Genomic DNA, 18,748 nt, shown 5'->3' with positions numbered 1-18,748 from the left:
TCTGGTAATGGTTTTCGTGGGATAAGCTAATAGTACATTCCAGTCGTTACTCAATTACGTATCACCTTGAGCGCCCCTCTGTTCCCATCGAGGTATGCATTGATATTATCGACGGTGTCTCCCCAGAAGATCTATGACAAAAAAGGATAATTGAACAACCAATACTTGCTGCATGATAGATGGAAATGAGAAAAATGTCTTTGTCTACCCACCGAATAAAGGTTCTCATCCACATATCCGACGTGTGGGGTCAAAGTGACCCTCCTATCCTTCGCCAACGCCCTCAACTCGTGGTCAAGCGGCAGGGGTTCGGTGTCAAATACGTCGAGTCCTACACCAGCAAAGATCCCTTCCTTAATGGCCCGAATGAGATCAGCTTCTTTAATGAGTGGACCTCGAGAGGTGTTGATGAGAAAGGCGGTGGGTTTCATCAAGGAGAGGGTGGAGTAGTCTATCAATCCGACGGAACCTGAATGCACGGAATCAGTGCAAAAACAGCAAAAGCAAGTGAGTGCAATAAAGGGAGAAGTGAGACTGTCCAGACGTACTCGATGAAAGCACAATATGAATTGAGATCACGTCAGAGGTCTTGAAAAGTTCTTCCTTGGTGGGGATAAATTTGACACCTTCGGCATCGCAGCGTTCTTGGGTCAAGTTCGGCGACCAAGCTTGAACTTCCATTCCAAAGGCTTTTCCAAACTTGATTAAAAGATAAGATAAGAAGATGTAAGATCGCCGCATTGAAAACAAAGATGAAAATATAGGCACATACATTCGCCGTGAGTTTCCCTAGATTGCCAAGGCCGACAATGCCGAGCTTCTTCTCACGGAGAGAGGTAGGAACGACGCTCTGCCAGGATGGAGCCCCGTTCACTGTGTTAACGTGTTCGTGAGCGAGACCTCGGACAGTCGCCAAAAGCAACGCCCAACTGATTATTCGAGGAAGTAGGCCATCAGAGTCATTTCTGGGGAACAACAATGGAGCAGACTCAACGTATGTTCTGCAGTTCCTTTTCCATGATACCCCGTCCCCACAACAGTCTTACCGTGATCAGAGGCAGCCTGTACATCGATGCTGGCATTCTTCGGCGCAGTTGTGGTCAATAGTTTCAATTTCGGTAACCTCTCCAAAAGCTGCCGAGGGAATTTGGTTCTCTCGCGCATCGTGACGATGATCTCGTATTTCTCAAGACGATTCACGAGTTTGTCAATATCGGAAATTTGAATGGTGGTGTCAAAGAGATCAACACTGGCTCGAGGAAGAATGGCCGACCAGTCTGCGAACTTCAAAGCGACGTGTTGATAGTCGTCAAGGACGGCGATCTGGGTCAGGCCATTGCCAACGTGCGCGTATGGGTCGAGATGGGACATGTTGCTGATAGTGCCGAGAAATTTGGCTGATGATTTAATCCGAGACTGCGTTTGGGTAAGGCCGGTAAGATCCTTAGCATCTCTCTTGAGTCTGACTCTTTATACCGCGAGGGAGTGGAAGCACCGCAAAAATGATAATCATAAATGCCCCATGTACAAATCGGCCGCAGTAAATCGGGTCGCATAAAATAGATCAAGTGACCTGGCGTCGCAAAAAATCCATAATTTCTACCGTGTCCTAGACAGGACGACATGCTTCGTTCTACCCTGCCAGGAGACGCATCGCATGGCCCCCTTACTCTCTGAGCGACATTCCTGCCACTCGAATCAGGCTGTGGATGAGAGCAACTTGCGTAAGCTACGGCCGTAAAAGACAATGCGACGTGATCGGATTATCAAAGACTTCTAGAATTTAGTTTTTGTCATCATCGCTTCGAAGAAGCCTTTATCATTCGGTCCTTTACTAATCACATTTTCACTGAGGCACCTGCATGTTGCGCTTTGGATTTGAACACTTGTCGAATTTTGGTCGCTTGATTCTTCCAACTGACGCTTCGGCTCGGATTATTAATGTGAAAGGTAGCCCGGCGTCACCGCCATAATTAACAAGACACGCCGCGCTAGGTGGCTCGAATAATCTTATTTTCTACGAAAGTCGACTCTGATCAGTCCTCTCATCCCGACGCAGCCACAGTTTCTCCTTGGCTGCTCCTTCAATGGGAGACAAATGTTCCTCGCGCCTTGCGGAAATTTCTATGTCACGCGCGGCTTCTCGGGCCCGCCATCCCGATGATGGAGATTTGCTTGTTCTATAGGCTCCCCGCCCGATCGTTTAGAAAGTTCGAATAGATTCTCACTTTGTTGATACTCTCACATCCATGTTCGCCTTGACATCACGCCAGTGGTGGACGGGGACCATTACAACACCATGCTATTCGAATGTGAAAAGACACCACGAGTCCATTACCAGCTTGATTCACCGTAGAATCCCCAGTTCATTCTCACCGATTATGAAGTTGTTATGTGTGGACTGAAGCTATGAACCCTCCTTGCGACTCTTATCAGTTCACTGCCGAGAAAGCCCTCCGCTTGGGTACACGTTGATGCCGCACGCTTTCCTGCTGCTCGGGGGTGAACTGCAGTCGCTTTCGCCTGCACAGCATTCGCCTGATCCGCAGCTCATGGTGGATTTCTACCCTTGTTCTCGTGCCCCTTGATGCTGCCTATGGCACTCTTCCACGGAAGGCCAAGGATCTAGACTGGTTCATTTCGTTCATGCCGGTCGGCGCAGCTGGTTTATGGCCGGACCTCTATCAGTCTTGTGATCAAACATAAATCGAAAAGCGAGACTAAATCAAAAGGATATTAGAGGAGAGATGTCCCCCCCCCAAAAAAAAAACAGCCCTCGGGATTCCCGCGCTGTGCCCTGCTTCGCAGATCGGACGGGATGCGGTGCTTTCGGGACCCTGTTCCCGTGAATATCCGCGATCCAAACCAAGGTCCCAAGAAAAATTCACGAACCAGATTGTCAATGAGCAATTTTTTCGATATAATCATGGAAAGCGTTCATGGTGCCTCCGGAGACTAGCGGAAATGCACACACCACCGTCACACCAGACCACACATCATAACTCCAATAGAGAGCTGGGCCTTGCCTACATCCTGCGAGCCATTTGTGTGCGCTGCGCCGTCACACCACTCCAACTCGTATGGGAGGATTCAACCGGGAATGCTACCCTTCAATCTAAAATCCCTGCTGCTAGCACCAACCAACAACCCAATCAGGCCTTGGGGCCGAGTCCATCCTTGTTGGACCGTGCTCCAGACAGATAGGTCATATCGCGATATTTCAATTGTCACAATATCGGATTCACCGGGGTTCAGCAAGGAACGAGCAAATCCTCTGAGTACGGATGGCGGCGATTCAGAGGATACTGGAAACTCAAGATAGAGCTGGGAGACCTGAGAGTATGTACGATTAATCAAAACAGGTGGACAATCGAGGCTGCAGAACTTGCCTCTGCACCATACCGATCACCAATGTTAGTAATGTTGTATGCGACACGGAATGCTGGTCGGTGCAGCCTGGAAAGAACGTATATTGATGAGAATATAGGGGGTTGGGGCGCACGCGGCGTACCAAGGAGCGAGCGAGCCACCAACTTCATGTTGCTTCACATGCACACTACCTTCGGCCCATTGCTTCTCCAGATTGCCTTCGTCGCCATGGATTGACTCGAATATCCTCAAATCAGAGTATTCGAACGTAGTGTAACTCAGACCAAATCCAAACTCATAACGAGGTGTAATGTTGTTTGAGTCGAACCAACGATAGTCAATGAGAAGTCTTGGAAAGTGTCAGTTACGAGCGCATGCCCCAAGGACAAACTCACTTCTCATTGTAAGGCACTTGCTTAATTGCTACAAATGTAATCAGAGGGGAGTCAGCGTCCAAATTCCAACACTCACTGTTAGGATCTGAGTCTGTGATGATACCTCCGCTGTAGTCACCCGGGTTCTTTGCAATAGTATACGGAAGCTTCCCAGAGGGGTTCCATTCTCCGTACAGAATGGCCTTAAGCGCATTACCTAAACACTAGATGTGAGAGTTGCACAATCCAAAGGGGTTACAACCATGGACTCACCGCTTTCCTGTCCTGGCAAGCCTGCCCAAAGGACACCCGTGACATTGGTATGATTGATCCACGGTTCCAAAATGAGTGGCCCGACGCTGTGAATGACCACTATGGTATTCGAGTTGTTTCCAGCGACCGTAAGAACAAGATCATCGCCTCCGTGCCATGCCGTCAGATTCTTCCTATCTCCTTCATTTCCATCTACGGTGGCATAGCCTGCAGCCAGGCGTTTAGATTCAACAAGTTCTGTCGTAGGAACCCGCAAGAAATGTGCACCTTCTCCAGAATCTGAATTTAGAAACACTATCGCGACATCTTGGTATTGTGCCACACTCCCAGCAGTACCGAGGTCCCAGTCATCCAAGAGCCAAGAAATCGTTGTGCCATCTCTCCGGGCTCGTTTTTGGAGAGCCTCGAGGGGGATATCAGGTACGGAAAACGAGCTGTTCCAGAGCCCCTACATACAATGACAATCAGAGGGAGAACATTTCTTTATCGGATGAAGCACGCGCCATCCCATCGCTAACGTGCCAGATACACCGGTTTGATCTGGATAACCGTTAGGTCCATTGAAAGGGGGACCAGCATCAGAACCAAACAGGGCTATAGTGCTTGGTTTCTTTAGAGGGAGAGATTTGTTGACGTTCTTGAGTAGGACATGCGAACTGGCGGCGACGAGGTATGTGATTCTAAGTGTTGGAATGACACTTTGCACCCTATCGGTTCATCAATGACCCAAGCTTACTGTTGATGGTCCGGTTTTTGGACGTTGACATGCTGGTTGTAGCCAGAATTGGGAAGAAATGCGTCGAAGTTAGTGGGCGGGAAGTCTTGGTCTTGCCCGAGTAGATACCATGCTGCTAATATTCGAGTCGCCATATCCTATAAAGTTAGTCCATCACTGAGGATGGGATAAATCAAATGAAATGAAGCAATGTCCTACATCGACGCGAAGCTCAGATATAGTCCCGTTATTTCTAGAAAAAAAAAATCTGGTAAAATCTTGGGGACCCCACATACAACTTACACAGAGTCTGTCAAGTTTTGTCTAGAATACCTGGATTCATTCAAGTGTTAAACCGATAATGATAACCCCTCAGTCATAGGACTTACGAAGTGCCACTATCAAAACTGGGGAAGGAAAATCAGGCCTACGCCAATTTACGGAATGGATAGAACATCGGAACGACATACGTGATATCGCCCGGCATTGTCATCTAGGTATTGCTTTGCGATCAGCGCGAGTCATTTCCCATAGGGCAGCAGAGTTCATTTACGTCTAGACCTGCCTCAGCGGCAAGAATTGACCTCGCTGCCCCCCAGTCACTCACGATGAACCTGCCCCCAAGTGAGACACCCCCGCGCTACTAGAGAGGCAACTCAAACCATGGCCATACTCACCCTTGAAATCCTATTTGGTGCTTGAGGATATCATTCATCGTCTTGTCGTTCTCACACGCATACGTTCCATTCACCAAGTCTGTCTATTCATCAGTGGAAGGGCCACATCACCCACACCAAAAAAAAAACTCTGTTGCTCACTATAGCTGCACATCACACTCGCCACATCCGCCATCACACTTCTCAAGAAGGGATGTGCATAAACTTCATGTATTGTGCGATCATCGATGTTCGAGCTCTCCATGGTCCGGTTATGCTCCTGTTCGTTCCCAATGTAGTGCTTAGCACAGGCTTGGACGCCAGTAGATTGGATACCAAGAATGGTGTACTGTGCAGCCTCGCCTGCAAGATAAGGGTCCACGCCACTATAACTCGGAAATACGAAGTTCAGCTGGTGTAACAAAATCAAGCCTGAATACCTACAAGCCTTCCCAGTTGCGGCCCCCAGCGGCGTTCCGACCAAGATTCCTTGGAAAGCAGAAAAACGATTGGTTCTGACTCTATGAGCACATCGACGCCACTCACATCATTGGACCAAGTTGAACATGCACACCCTTCCCTCGAAATTCCTCACCTATACACACCGAAATTGGTCTACCACGGCCAAAACGAAAACTGCACCCACCCATTGCTCGGCCTCGGTGAAAGACAAAATCGCGATTCCAGGTGGCTGCTACATTAATCCCCGCTGGGAACGCTGTGACATGGTCTGCGAATCGCACACCGAGAGGGCTATCCTATAGGCAAACGCAAAAAAAATCAGTGCCCGGAACTGCTGAACAACACCATGCTCACATTAAGACAAAGACCAGGGAATCCAAAGCTCGGTATCATCTTTGAAATCTAATGAACAACGTTTCCTGCTTGCCAGCACGAAACGCTTACCGGTGTATTCCCTACACAATGCCCACGCTTCCAACCTATTTGTTTCCCCTTTAGTACCAGATCTCCATAGTCATATCCGCATTACCCACCAACGCCCATCGTCAGGTTTACTTTCTCCTCCAATGTCAAGCCTTTCACGATATTTCTTGCTCTTGCTACTGGCTCAGCCCAGCGGCCAGCACCGCGGACCCGCGGAGAATGCGTTGAATTGCGTGGCCCGGGGGTTATCCTGAGTGTTCTGGGGGTAGATGTGAGCATCGCTGAACAAGTTGTTTCTAGAGAGCACATACCCTGCCTCAGGAAATTTTCTCGCCGTCTTTCTCGGAGACGTTGTGCATTTCGGAGATCCAGAACCCGGGATAACTGCACCATTTCCAACTAGGGATTCTGCAGCTGTCCTGGAATGACTGACATGCTCGCGTCGATCAAGTATCACGCATAGTGGAGACTGCCATATTATACCTTGCACCCGCATGACCGAAGGTGCTTATTGTGTCCGCGCACGATAGGCTTGAGTTTGAAGACCTCACACCCGAATGAAGTCCACGCGCTAGAGACCCGACAAGCCACAAGAACCACACTGCAGCACATCTTGCACGGTGCATGACAGTACACTAGGATCCAGAGTGGCCAGCTAAAATACTCCAAACTAGGGTATATAGGCATGCGCCTTGTTGCTGATTTACTTATCTCGTGGTCAGTTCGCGCCGTGCACACGTGGGAAAGAACTGTCAAAGCCGGATTGTTCCAAATACAGTAATGGCACCAGCATTGTATTTCTAAACCATCCACATGTACCTATCTCGTTATGGCTCGATACTCGTGTGTTAGGCAAAATGGGTGAGGACTACTAATAATCATTTCTAGTTATCTGTACGGTATTTATAAGCAACAGTGGAATACGTGAAATGACAGCTACTGAATCAACGTGGGTCAAATAATATGCTAAATAAAATCAAAATCATGTACCCAATGAGCGTCGGGCGCTGTCATGGCTTGTCCATCCAACAACCTAAACCCGCTATGTTCTCAGGCCCAATTGTACCATACGATTCATAGGCTAAATATCGTCCAATGGCCACAATTGCTCACGAGAACCCAAAAAAATAGACTCATTACTGTAATATTCTAATCTATTGGCCCATCGCTCGTTTTGTGCATGAAATCCCAATACAGAACCCACCACGCTGGACTGGGCCTAACATGATGCATAAAATATCGCGCGAGGTCGAAGTTGATGAGTGAATATATCAAGGAACGCCAACGAGGCAGGAATATGCGGGTGTGCACATTGCTTCTATCTAATGTTACGAAGTCATAGAGGCTGGAGTCCTGCCTACACATTGCTATCACTCGAGAAAGAAAACCTCTTGTACTTTACAGTCACCACTATAATACAGGGTGTGTCAGGCATAATGGTACGAGCGCAAGAACGAAGTTGCAGTGGTGAGAATAACTTGTTAGCTGACGATGTAGAGATTCTGCGGTGTGCGATAGCACTAGATTGGCCTGGTACTGCAGCACTCCCAAAGGCGCGTTCACCCTATCAATACGGTCACTAATATGTACATCACTGATCTTTTCCTAACCCAAATTTACCGTATCTTCCTATTCGTCCCACTCCCAAGAAATTTTCAGATCATCCATCCCACTGCATATCCCCACCCTTATCTCTACGTCGCCTCTTCCTCTAAAGAGCCATTCAGTTTTTTCCAAGTTATCCTCCCAGCCAAGATCGCCTCCAAGAGCTCCGTGTCCGAGTACATATCTCTCATAAATCTCACGTAGTTGTCCCTCTGTTCCAGGCTCAGCCCACACCTTCTCCTCAAATCCTCATCCATGCAAACATTCGTAATTGCGTTCACAATGGCCTCTGAAAGCCTCTCCAAGTTCACACCCTCTGACCTGCCTCCTGTCGTCACTGACCCAATCAGCAAACCAGTAAACCATATCTCGTAAACGGCAAACCCACCGCTTTCCATCCCACTCCCCTCAGACCTACTACGTACTCTTGGACAAGCTGGCATCACTAGAGCCTTTTCTTAGTCTTGACTCCTTTTCCTTTTTCGTTGGAACTTGTTTAGACAGCCAGCGTTAAGTCCTGTCCAATGCGCTGCACGGGAACCAATATTGGGTGGTCAAATCCACACGTGAGCTGAGTACTTGTTGGTGGATGAAGTTGTTGAAGATGTGTAAAGAATCACAGCGGACCTGTGTTTGCGGCAATCGCCGTGCTGAACCCGATCAGTGATTGGTGCGATCATTGATGTTCAAGCTCTCCATAGTTCGATTGTGTGCAGACAGAGCGATCGGGCCAGCCATAACAACACAGAGCGATTTCTCTCTCTACCCCTCTTTTTTGGAAAGGAATTGTGTAAATGGTGGAGCACGAAATGTGCAACTTACAGCTTGTAATTTAGAAGTCGACTTTCATCATCAATTCTGGTTCCCCAGCCGTCAATATGCTTCGATGAACTCGGCACTGTCCGAGAAATGCTCCATTCTGGGCGACTTCTGAGCATGCATTGTGTTCCATGGATATTACTTAGACGAAAAATCTAGAGCTATTCGAGTAGGTGATACAGTGCGGGTTTTGAAGAGAGAACGGCATATGTATATTAAAGGGTATTAAGGTCCAAGGTACATCTTCAAGTTGCATGTTTATTCGCGAGCTCGGGCAGGAAGCCATCATCTGGTCTGTCATGTCGTAATCCAATGTATGTAGCACCAAACAGGAGTACGAATGATACCTCCATCCCCGACTAGGAGTCACTTCGTGCAATGACCTAGGCAATCACGCCTTGCCAGGATTTTATTTTGTTGACGTTTGTGGTTACGTAAGCCCCCGATCATGCTCCAGCCCAGGTTTCGAGCTGGGCACCTCACGCCTTGGAGCATCAATCAACGCGTACCACGCCGGACGTTTCTCCCGTTCACTTCCACAGACCCTCAGAGGATTAAGGTCGTGAAGGATCTCCCGTGAGTTCAATAACTTTTGTTTGCCCAATATGCTAACCGATTCTGGTCCGGGGTGTGTATACTGAGGTATACGCAAAAGCAACTATACGATGTTGTGTCGGATGTGAATTCTTATCACCGTTTTGTTCCATACTGTACTGGGTCAAGAGTGGTTTCTAAACCACGTCAGGACGCGAAATCGAAGCATGACGAACCATATTTGATGGAGATGACGGTTGTATTTCTGAGCGTTCGACAGACGTATGTAAGTGAGGTATGGTTTAAACCATTTGAAAGTGTTCAGGTGTGTACTCCTTGCACCCACCCGAGCGAGCTAGATTAACGCGAGGAATGACTTCCGCAACAACCGTTACTTAGGCTGTGGCTGCTAGTGGAAACTCTGTCTTCAAATCCTTGCAGAGCATCTGGACCTTTCAGCCTCTTATTCCATCGGCAACATCGTCTTCTACAACGTCAAAGGCAATGACCTCACCCCCCTCGCTCGTTCCCAACGAGGTGAATCCGGTTTCTACATTCTTAACTATCCATGTTATACTGACTTGTACTTCTCACATTGGTTGCAAGTCCCCTCAAACACGCGTCTCCCTCGAAGTCATCTTCCATTTCCAGAATCCATTACATGCCGCCCTCAGTAGAGCCTTTACGGACCAGGTATCACACCCGATGATTGCAGCTTTTGAAGAACGATGTAAAGTCATCTACGGAACCCCTTCAAGCCAGACCCTCCCTCGGTCCACGTAACGTGCATTTTGAATTGGGTGGTAGCAACACCCCGTTTTGGAGGAGGCATGTTTATTTTCTTTACGTATTGAAAATTATCACTAATTGTTCTTCGCTCGCTAGGTACTGCATTCGGACGTTGATCCTTATTGGCATTGTGAGGTTGCGGCGGCACTTTCCGCCAAACCGTCGACCTTCCCACCAAATTGGTAATGCCTCTTTCTCCCGTTGTGCCAAGGTTCTTTCTACCATCACGCACCTTTATTACACTGTCGCGGGGATTCTTCCCCCTCTTCTTTTGTCCGCCGTGAGCACGCGTCATTGGCCAGCCACCGAACAAAACAAATTTCAACAGATTAGTGTAGGTAACTAATGTACAAGGGTCTCACCGGCTACAGCGCAAAGAGAAGTACTGAGGGGGAAGAAATGAAAAAATGTTAATTAGAAACGTTTCCACGCACTGGCTATTGGACTCGCACATGTCTCGATGACCAGTAACCTATGTTGAGAACGCGAGCGTGCCCTTCTCTTAGAACGCCGATTTCGACCGAGATGCACCGCGAATTCGAAGGGACCATCGCCTTATCTCTGTTTGTAGATGAGTCTTCTGTTAGTGCATAATTCGGGGGAATTGGCTCTGTAAGTTCAAACGCCGATTTTGAGATCGAGAGGCACCAAAGCGACGATGTAGACATTGAGCAGTTCACCCTCTTGAAGTCCATGTTACCAGGTCGGGATATATAGACCTGGAGAGATCTGTTTGGGCTGCTTCTGGTTTACGCATGGGTGTGGTATGACGAGCCAGACATGTATGTGCATGTGGTAGCCCATGCGTGCATGGACTATATATAGCTTGATCATCACTGCTTGACTATTTTTGTTTGTCCGCATCTAAATCTTGCAAGCGACTCCATCCATCGAAGCTCAACGAGACAATGGCTTAGAATTAAGTCTCTCCCATTTTAATTTTCCCTCATTCTGAAGTGGATCTTGCCTCCTGTTTGAAACTGAGCTTTCGGCATGACGATGGTGACAGTGCCATTGAGTGTGGCGTCCCTTCCCCACCTTGCATGTTCACCCAGTTCACGAGCAAGTGTACGTTAGTGCTAAAATTATAAGGGGAACGTTTGCTTCTTTCCTCGGCTCAATCTCAAGTCGTAGTTTCATCAAGTCTGTCTATTGACACACGCGATATCGCTAGGTGCCAACTGCATGCTGAGATTGAATATCGCTCGGACAGGGCGCGACGCCACTAAGTTTCCGATACCTCGAGCGCGAACGCCCACGGGTACCCGAACACTGTGGAGGGAACATCAGACGCAGGTTCTCACTTTCAGCCGCTCGGCATCACCGATGGCTTCCGCCTCTAGGTTGCCCATTTTTAACTTCCTGCGGGTCTCGCTGTAATTGGGGATTTCGAAGGCAATCAACGAATAATGAATTTGACCAACTCCGCTTACAAACTACAACTGGTGAAGGGCGTCTTCAGTGAAGTCACGTGCCAAGGATCGGTGAATATTCAGGGACTGAATTCCAACGCCCAAAGACTAGTCCTTCGACCCAATCTTCCCTCCGTTGTCGCCCATAATGACTGGTATTCCGCGCCGCAGTGACCACATACCATGAATACTGATGGACATACAAGATATCCTTCAGGGTCCCAGTGCAACACAGTGGGGAGAGTCCGACCTATCGCATTCACCCATGATGTCGTCAGACGAACAACAATACCAACCCACCAAACCAGAGCCTCGATCACCAAGAATTAACAACTCTCCGTTGTCCGGTGATGTTGTTCAGAGCCGACAACCTGTCTATCCATATATTCCAGCCGATCGAACTCACCCCTCTGACGCATTCACGGGTTACTCTGAACCTGTCCCACCTGGATCACCAAACGTCACCATTCATGGATTATACTCCAAAACCCAATTCGACACGCTCTCAATCCTTTCCAGAGTTTACACTCGCCCAAATCCAAAAATTGAACTAGGGCCAGTGGACGATTCCGTTAGCTTTGTCGTGGTCGACGCAACTCGAGATGACTTTCCAGTTGTATATTGTTCTCAGAATTTCCACCGGCTGACTGGGTACAGAAGAGAAGAAATTGTTGGGAGAAATTGCGTGAGGCTTTTTCGCTTGACAATGTTTACCGCGGCCACCGGTCTTACTGTTTGTCGTTCTACTCATCTTTTAGCGGTTCTTACAATATCCACCTCCTGACGCACCGGGTGGCCAACTTGGCCATTCAAGACATCGAAGCCCAGCCGTCGAGGCTTTCAAGCGCTCTCTGATGCTTGGTCAGGAATGTCAAGCCTCGTTAGTAAATTATCGTGAGTTCTGATCCATCACCTTCACGTTCTAGGCATGACTGATTGTTTTTTGATCTTCCACACTCGTAGGGAGAGATGGAGAAGCTTTCTTAAACCTCATCTCTGTTGTTCCAATTCGGTGGAAGGAGAATGGCGAACAAAAAGAATACTACGTAGGTTTCCAAGTGGACGTGCGTAAGATTCTCTAGGCTCTAGCCAATCCCAAATCTGCATGCTTATTCATATCTTTGTCCCATTCCAGCTCAACGAGGTGCTGGGTCAAGATACCCCTGACGATGTAACTGCAATTGATGCTGAAGCCGAGCGCGGTCCTGGAGATGAAGAATGGGCCGAAACGTGATGAAACGACCATCTCGGCACATTTCACCTTCTCCAACTTTCATATCGGCTCATGTCATATGCGTCCGTGCACTATGTAAATGCAAGACTTTTCAGGGGTCGTTGTGAAAAGGTAGCATTATAGTATTAAAAGGAATCTGCATGTTGTACAATGTTGGAGGGTAATCACATCAGCAAAAATGAAATGACGTAGGCGAGAAGTGTCCATCATGAGCAAGCTTATGCAGTCTCATTCGTGCTTACAATTTGGTAGGCGTTGGATCGCGGTCCTCGCCCAACGAGACCAGGGATATAACGGCTGGCGAGATCTTTGATCTTACCTTGGTGGGAACCCGTGTCATCGAACCTATCCTCTTCATCCTCGACGCGTCTTCGCCTCTCCATTGCTTTCTTAAATCCTTCTGGCGGGACATCATATAACTTCTCATACTCGACACCGATTTCCTTTCCCTTGGTCCAAAAATCCATGCAGTTTGATATTATCCCAGCATCAAAAGGATTGGGAGCTTTTCCAGCCCTAGCAAGACCATTGGCAGCTTTGCCCCTGGTGAAACGATCAAATCCAAGAACGTTGAGGAGGAAATTCCAACACCCGGCACCTCCATGGCTGTGACGGTGACCATGACCATGGGCATGAGCATGCAGGTGGCCAGGGCCAAGATCGTCTTCTTCATTTGCCTCGTCAGCGTCCAAGTTCTGATAGCGATGTCCTTGCTGCATGAACAAGCTGGATCCTCGGCCACCCATATACCCGTAACGGCCCAAATTGGAGACTTCATATGTAGTCATCTGTCGCGCAATTTGGAAGAGTTGACCGGCGACCAAGACGACCGTCCATATAAGCTGTAGGCTTGCCCATGATACTACTGCTAAAACGAACGCAGCGTCGGATGATTCGGAGATGGAGCAAACTACAGGCCACGAGACGCAGACACTGTCGGAGGCTATGGGATTTGTGGGCGCGGGGAGTTGGTTAAAGTCTACCACAACGAATCAGTAGGCCTCAAAGGAGAGACGGCCTATACGCACAAGACCAGGCAAGCATGTCGAAACAAATGACACCAACCACAAGTGTTGTAATAAAAACAACGAACTGTCGGTGATTATTAACTCCCACTGTTTCGGACATTGAATATAAGTAGGCCGCATCTATGGAACGAGACATCGACATACCGCAATTCCATACCCACGGGCAGTGACTGGCAGTAGGACGTGCGTTCTAGCATGCATGGGGCAATAGTGCATAATTTACTCACTGGTCGAATCGCGCTGTGCAGCGGTTGCAGGCTCGACAATGCTTGGATCGCAATGGTTTTTGCGCCTAACGGTAATGTTCGGATGGCTGAACGTGCAAATGCGAATAAAATTACCAACCATACAGTCCACGCAGAACGTCATACCATTGAGCCGACCAGTGCTGGCTAATTCCTCAATGATCTAGGGAAGATATAAGCTAGGATCCATTGTAAGATCTTATAGTAGCGTACGGTGCGCAGTTCCGACTCGCTGGAGGGCTTTGGAGCACGGCCAGGGTCGAGAGTGACAGCTCGGAAGAAATTGTATGAGCAAAGAAGGAAACAAATAGCGAACGCGAGATGTAGGAAAGCTTGGCCTTCGGCATCTGAAATGACAATTGAAGGTTAAAACCCAATCCGCTGAATTAGCCAGGTCCTCTTACAAGGGGCTAGCCTCGTGAGCCACACCTCCCCAACCCATATCAAGCTGCCAGTGATGATAGATGCAAAGTAAGGACTTTGAACTAGCGAGTCAGTATAGGTTTTCATTTCCAGTATCACCCGCGCAACAATCTAAGGAACGATAGATGGAATTAGGAATTGTTCGGGCGACTGACTGCGATCACTCACATGGTGCATTCCGAAGAATTCTGCTGCCGCTAAAGGTACGCCGGTGTACCATGGTAGTAGAGAAATAGTCTTGAACTCCATGTAAAGAAATATTGTTGGAATTATGAAGATGGAAAGTTTCGTGTTCCGCTGTTGTGAAGATTAGCGGACATGTGTCAGCTGGTTAAAGAGACCATCCACATACCTCATTTAACAATCTGGACTTCTTCCTCCCATCCGCGTCAAATCCGGCTTCCTCCAGGGCCTTCCTGTATGCCCCGATGCTTTTAAGCTCCAAGGCCATATCTCTGGCTGTCTTCCCTTGATCGTCCTTGGCATCAAGCTTTGCTCCAGCCTCAATGAGCTTTTTTATACACCACCGGTTCCCTCGCACAACGGCCCAGTGAAGAGGTGTCATTCCAGCATGATCTTTGGCATCAACACTGGCACCGCTCTTGAGTAGAATATCGATCGAGATACCGTCCGCCTGATATGCTGCCCACATGAGAGCCGTGTGGCCCTGCACATCACCACTGTCAACCGCGATAGGCTGTTGAAGAATATAGAGCAATGCCATAACACTCGATGAATGAGTCACAATATGAAGCGTGTTGTACCCTTGCGAGTCCATCAGAGTGGGATCAGCATTGTGTGCAATCAGCAATTGGATAATGTAAAGCAAGCCGTTTCTAGGGAAAACACAGTCAAATTTAATTCGTCCTCCTTAAGCATAATTAAAAAGTACCTGGCAGCCCATTGCATTGGTGTGGCAACTAGATCACCGCCAACTGCGTCGACTTCAGCGCCTTGGTCAAGGAGAAATTGGCAGGCCGGCCGATGTGCATTTATTGCCGTCCAGTGCAAAGGGGTAATTTGATTCTCATCACGGTCCGTAGCTTTGGCTTTCCCAGAGTTAATGAAACGGGCAAGGAGTTCGACGTCCCCGCTTTGTGCTGCGGTGAAGATAGTCTACCAATAATTTGTGGCATACATGCCAAAATTCCGAGGTGTCAGTTTCTTCCGTGAAGAAAAAGGATAAACACCAGTAAGGCGTACCTCTTGTTCTGGGTTGGTCGGCGCTGCAGTCGCAGGAGCTGCGGAGGCTAACGAGGCCTCAACGGTTTCAGACGTTAAGGCAGTGTCCGCAACGGAAGCACTACTCAGGGGGAGCACTTTGAGCTCAGTTTCAGACATAGTGCACCAGTATCTCCGCCCGCTGCACTGAAGACCCGGGTGAAAAGATGGCAACTGGTCCTTGTGGAGTCGCAAGTGCTGGCTAATTTACTTCCGAACAGACCGTGAGAAAATGACGGGGATTTGCTTTCTTATTAGGATTCACAGCAAGCAAGCCACTTGCAAAATTATACACAACATAACCACCTCAACCGCGCGGTCTCGCAATTCTCCCTATCCCACCCATTACTTTCTCGACGACCCGACATGTCAAGCTGGTCCGCGATGTTCTTTCCAGTGTCCCTCTGCCTTCTACAGCAGAGGAATACATAGACGATCCCAGGAGCCCGTAATTTGCAATCGCGAATGTGTTCGATTCTTTGGTGTTTGATTCGTCTGACCCAGAAAGAGCCGCAGCGTCGGGAGGCTGGAAAGAATCGCTGGTGATGTCGTCAATTCCATGCAGGTGATTCGTATATAGCTCAGAAGTGGTGACGACGAGGCTCCGAGGCTCCAATAACAAGGTCAGAACAGGCTGTGGGTCAATTGATCGTCCACTTGAGGTCGCATCTTGGAATGAAATGCAGGCATCTACAGAATGAACGGATCCGTCGGAATGAGTGGAGCAGTCTGGTCGATAGCGGTAGTAGTTCATGACAGTATGGGATCCCAATGAGATGGTTGCTACGACTGGGTAGTAGGAGGGACCATCCTCATGAGGCTATAGATTAGCATCAGAAACTGGTTCATGAAACCTCAGCGTCACTGACCGTTATCCCGATACCTGCAGGGTACTGACCGGGGACTAGGTCAGAAACATCGGCGCTTTGGGGGGTAACCATCGTACCTCATTTAGGATGACATGATTGGGTGCTTTCTCGACACATGGTGCCCGGTCAAAAACCCCAGTGTTCTTGAGTCGTGTGAGAAGATAAGGGCTTCCTCGCACACAAGAAGTGGGAGTGAGCCCCCTTTTCTAGAGGCCTGAGAGTCCAATACTCAACTAATCTCTCAGAAATGAGGGCATGGGTTCGGGCAACAGCGCATCCGACTTAAGATCAATATTACCACCTTCATAAAACCCCAAATGTTAAAGCGTGAGCCAATAGCCGCACGTTTCCAATCCATCAAAAGCGACGAACCCCAAACCTGTAAGCTGTTACAGGATAAACGATAATTTGTCATTTAACATCATGGTGTTCATACCGTCTATGTGAGACTTCCCTCCATTTAGGTCTTGGAGTTTCCGATATCTTTCGTCGTTATGGCCATGCTACTTAGGATCTCCAATCGTAAACAGATATGCTCTCGTTGAGCTCACCTTCCTCAAGAGATACTCCTCTTCTTCCGCAGAAATAAAGTTGGGCACATAGTATGCGGCATTAACGCTACAAGGGACTCTGTGTTCCTCGATTGCCTTCATAAGCCCTTCAGCCATTCCGCTTTATACTTAAACAGCGGCGTAACGCAGGACGTAGGCCGCTAAAGAGGGGTTGGTCACCTGCCTAGGACGTAGGTGTTCCCTAGGAATGTATATGTCAGTTCTGGTGGCTGTACGAGTGTGTCTGAATGACGAAGCGACCACTCGTCGACTATGCGAGTTCGTCGGAAGATGAAACGGGGACAGGAAAGGGAATCAGTGCCACCACTGGGGACTCCCCTGAGGCTAGACAGCTAAAGAAACAGTTGGTTCTTTCGCTCGTTTCGTCGAAGCCTCATTCATTGCTCTCACTGACAGGAAACGTCTACCTCCCTTGTCAGATGCTGTCTCCCCGCCTCGTAAGCAAATGAATGGGTGGTAGTGCGATTTCTACACATGTCTGAGTAGTTTTTAGCGCCCTTACCCGATCCCGCTGCCCACCAAGGACGAATACGGGCTCAGCCCCATGTCGAGGGCCAATGGGCTGCTCATGTCTACGTCCCAATTCCGCTTTCAGGCTGCCCCTTGAACCTGCGTAAATTGCTCCACAGACTGTCAAAAGAGGCGCTCACTGGAGTCCCCGAGCTGTACCCATTTCTCGAATTTGATGGCATGCGTCTTTCGTCTGAGAAACAGGAAGAGCTTCACATCTCCCTTTCACGTCCCATATTCCTTCGCGCACACCAAAGAGAAGGATTGAAGAAAGCTGTCAAGCGAGTTGCTCACTCTTCAAAGCGGTTGGTTGCTTCGATTTTAAAGGACTTGCTTCCTGAGATGGCTCTGAAGGTTCCAGGCGTCGTTCTCGCGTTTGACGGTTTTCCGCAACGATGAAGGGACACGAACATTCTTAAGTATCGAAGTTGGGGCAGGCTATGACCAGGCAAGCACTTGGGGTAACCAATATTTGCTCGATTGGATTGACGATTCATAATTAATGCCAGTTCCGAGGACTGGCTGACGGCCTGACTAACATCCTCGCCTATATTCGACAGAAGGAATACTACACTACTCCAAGATTTCACGCATCCATTGCATGGGCTCTACTTTCGGGTGCGCCACCCTATCAGCCAATCGATGTCTCGGGGACAAGCCCTGGCGATAAAATAACACAGGATAACTTAGATCGTCTTCACGCACCAGACATTCAACGTGGATCTCCCCTAGAGGAGGCCTCTGCAACAGCCAGGCCGTTCCCGTCCGTTTCCTGTATACCAAACAGCTTTATTGATAGACTGGAGCGGGAGTTCGGTGATGAATTGCGACGTGTAGGGAGGCTGGATATTGATCGGGTGTCTGTGAAGATAGGGAAGGAAGTCTTCACATGGGGGCTGCGGGATTAAATTGTACTCGTCCGAAACCAGCATACATATGCACCCAAGACTTAGTTTAGTCCTGCGGTTTCTACATATTGGGGTACCCCGTGTTCAGTCTTTAGCTTGAACTCCGAGGAGTGTGCTACGATCGAAGCGGCTCCCGTCGCTCTCTCCCATGTTTTCTGACCTCATTCGCTGGCTGCGGACTGACGGCTTGACGTCGTATTGACATCACGTCGGACGCAAATCTTGCCCACTCGCGTCCCCCTCCATCGTGCTTAAGCCTCGCTCTCACCGTTTGGGACCACTGCCAGTCCAAGTGGTAGGCCCCCCA

The 18,748-nt window shown here is 48.7% G+C and overlaps 7 protein-coding genes across 7 annotated transcripts; 3 read left to right on the top strand and 4 right to left on the bottom strand.

The window, feature by feature from the left end:
* Nucleotides 1-50: 50 nt before the first annotated feature.
* On the bottom strand, nucleotides 51-1,371 carry EI90DRAFT_2936811 (D-isomer specific 2-hydroxyacid dehydrogenase; the record flags this gene model as incomplete). Its single annotated transcript, XM_039055169.1, has 5 exons — nucleotides 51-131; nucleotides 213-469; nucleotides 549-699; nucleotides 773-929; nucleotides 995-1,371. 5 exons carry the CDS (start codon nucleotides 1,369-1,371, stop codon nucleotides 51-53), a joined length of 1,023 nt encoding a protein of 340 aa, XP_038910924.1.
* Nucleotides 1,372-2,751: 1,380 nt separating this feature from the next.
* EI90DRAFT_3157723 (glycoside hydrolase family 3 protein) lies at nucleotides 2,752-7,011 on the bottom strand. The gene is made up of 23 exons (XM_039066132.1): nucleotides 6,756-7,011; nucleotides 6,584-6,700; nucleotides 6,383-6,531; nucleotides 6,294-6,328; nucleotides 6,204-6,242; nucleotides 6,034-6,145; nucleotides 5,934-5,982; nucleotides 5,832-5,876; nucleotides 5,550-5,773; nucleotides 5,409-5,487; nucleotides 5,285-5,345; nucleotides 5,202-5,224; nucleotides 5,121-5,138; nucleotides 5,035-5,064; nucleotides 4,951-4,984; nucleotides 4,753-4,889; nucleotides 4,516-4,696; nucleotides 4,017-4,464; nucleotides 3,841-3,960; nucleotides 3,765-3,792; nucleotides 3,512-3,718; nucleotides 3,390-3,456; nucleotides 2,752-3,333 (listed from the first exon to the last, which is right to left on the bottom strand). Exons 1-23 carry the CDS (start codon nucleotides 6,896-6,898, stop codon nucleotides 3,091-3,093), a joined length of 2,589 nt encoding a protein of 862 aa, XP_038910923.1. The 5' UTR covers nucleotides 6,899-7,011; the 3' UTR covers nucleotides 2,752-3,090.
* Nucleotides 7,012-9,330: 2,319 nt separating this feature from the next.
* EI90DRAFT_2936733 (cyclase/dehydrase) lies at nucleotides 9,331-10,013 on the top strand (the record flags this gene model as incomplete). Its single annotated transcript, XM_039055163.1, has 3 exons — nucleotides 9,331-9,555; nucleotides 9,630-9,767; nucleotides 9,837-10,013. Coding segments are annotated over 3 exons (540 nt in total), but the record flags the coding sequence as incomplete, so codon positions are not given.
* A 1,504-nt stretch (nucleotides 10,014-11,517) lies between these two features.
* EI90DRAFT_2474241 (PAS domain-containing protein) lies at nucleotides 11,518-12,716 on the top strand. The gene is made up of 5 exons (XM_039053086.1): nucleotides 11,518-11,586; nucleotides 11,649-12,116; nucleotides 12,190-12,325; nucleotides 12,395-12,499; nucleotides 12,567-12,716. The coding sequence occupies exons 2-5, from the start codon at nucleotides 11,697-11,699 to the stop codon at nucleotides 12,596-12,598; spliced, it is 693 nt and encodes a 230-aa protein (XP_038910921.1). The 5' UTR covers nucleotides 11,518-11,586; nucleotides 11,649-11,696; the 3' UTR covers nucleotides 12,599-12,716.
* Nucleotides 12,717-12,753: 37 nt separating this feature from the next.
* Nucleotides 12,754-14,229, bottom strand: EI90DRAFT_3077721 (DHHC palmitoyltransferase-domain-containing protein). The gene is made up of 6 exons (XM_039061738.1): nucleotides 14,152-14,229; nucleotides 14,039-14,101; nucleotides 13,921-13,985; nucleotides 13,838-13,863; nucleotides 13,694-13,780; nucleotides 12,754-13,644 (listed from the first exon to the last, which is right to left on the bottom strand). The coding sequence occupies exons 2-6, from the start codon at nucleotides 14,060-14,062 to the stop codon at nucleotides 12,884-12,886; spliced, it is 963 nt and encodes a 320-aa protein (XP_038910920.1). The 5' UTR covers nucleotides 14,063-14,101; nucleotides 14,152-14,229; the 3' UTR covers nucleotides 12,754-12,883.
* A 1,660-nt stretch (nucleotides 14,230-15,889) lies between these two features.
* Nucleotides 15,890-17,234, bottom strand: EI90DRAFT_2977629 (uncharacterized protein; the record flags this gene model as incomplete). The annotated part of the gene is made up of 7 exons (XM_039055915.1): nucleotides 17,003-17,234; nucleotides 16,888-16,934; nucleotides 16,824-16,837; nucleotides 16,686-16,752; nucleotides 16,529-16,619; nucleotides 16,452-16,475; nucleotides 15,890-16,402 (listed from the first exon to the last, which is right to left on the bottom strand). Exons 1-7 carry the CDS (start codon nucleotides 17,117-17,119, stop codon nucleotides 15,890-15,892), a joined length of 873 nt encoding a protein of 290 aa, XP_038910919.1. The 5' UTR covers nucleotides 17,120-17,234.
* On the top strand, nucleotides 17,227-18,743 carry EI90DRAFT_2473813 (U6 snRNA phosphodiesterase Usb1). The gene is made up of 7 exons (XM_039053085.1): nucleotides 17,227-17,366; nucleotides 17,420-17,460; nucleotides 17,510-17,838; nucleotides 17,888-17,981; nucleotides 18,043-18,151; nucleotides 18,224-18,428; nucleotides 18,492-18,743. The coding sequence occupies exons 2-7, from the start codon at nucleotides 17,443-17,445 to the stop codon at nucleotides 18,598-18,600; spliced, it is 864 nt and encodes a 287-aa protein (XP_038910918.1). The 5' UTR covers nucleotides 17,227-17,366; nucleotides 17,420-17,442; the 3' UTR covers nucleotides 18,601-18,743.
* The last annotated feature ends 5 nt before the right edge of the window (nucleotides 18,744-18,748 follow it).

The sequence above is a fragment of the Cantharellus anzutake genome (assembly GCF_015039405.1).
Source record: "Cantharellus anzutake strain C23 chromosome Unknown EI90scaffold_70, whole genome shotgun sequence".
NCBI lineage: Eukaryota > Fungi > Basidiomycota > Agaricomycetes > Cantharellales > Hydnaceae > Cantharellus > Cantharellus anzutake.
The sequence above is the reverse complement of the archived record's forward strand: the minus strand, read 5'-3'. Positions and strand labels throughout refer to the sequence as shown.

Bases quoted from the DNA above. Each gene is read 5' to 3' on its own strand.
- EI90DRAFT_3157723 (XM_039066132.1), bottom strand. From the start codon at position 6,898: ATGCACCGTGCAAGATGTGCTGCAGTGTGGTTCTTGTGGCTTGTCGGG. The intron at 6,329-6,382 runs GTGGGTAATGCG...GGAAACAAATAG, and splicing joins AAACCTGACGATGGGCGTTG to GTTGGAAGCGTGGGCATTGT. The intron at 5,225-5,284 runs GTAAATGAACTC...AGCAATACCTAG, and splicing joins CCGCTGAGGCAGGTCTAGAC to ATGACAATGCCGGGCGATAT.
- EI90DRAFT_2474241 (XM_039053086.1), top strand. From the start codon at position 11,697: ATGATGTCGTCAGACGAACAACAATACCAACCCACCAAACCAGAGCCT. The intron at 12,326-12,394 runs GTGAGTTCTGAT...CCACACTCGTAG, and splicing joins AGCCTCGTTAGTAAATTATC to GGAGAGATGGAGAAGCTTTC. The intron at 12,500-12,566 runs GTAAGATTCTCT...GTCCCATTCCAG, and splicing joins AGGTTTCCAAGTGGACGTGC to CTCAACGAGGTGCTGGGTCA.
- EI90DRAFT_3077721 (XM_039061738.1), bottom strand. From the start codon at position 14,062: ATGACGTTCTGCGTGGACTGTATG. The intron at 13,986-14,038 runs GTTGGTAATTTT...CATTACCGTTAG, and splicing joins CGTTCTGCGTGGACTGTATG to GCGCAAAAACCATTGCGATC. The intron at 13,645-13,693 runs GTGCGTATAGGC...TCGTTGTGGTAG, and splicing joins CGACATGCTTGCCTGGTCTT to ACTTTAACCAACTCCCCGCG.
- EI90DRAFT_2473813 (XM_039053085.1), top strand. The intron at 17,839-17,887 runs GTTGGTTGCTTC...ATGGCTCTGAAG, and splicing joins GTTGCTCACTCTTCAAAGCG to GTTCCAGGCGTCGTTCTCGC. The intron at 17,982-18,042 runs GCAAGCACTTGG...AATTAATGCCAG, and splicing joins TTGGGGCAGGCTATGACCAG to TTCCGAGGACTGGCTGACGG.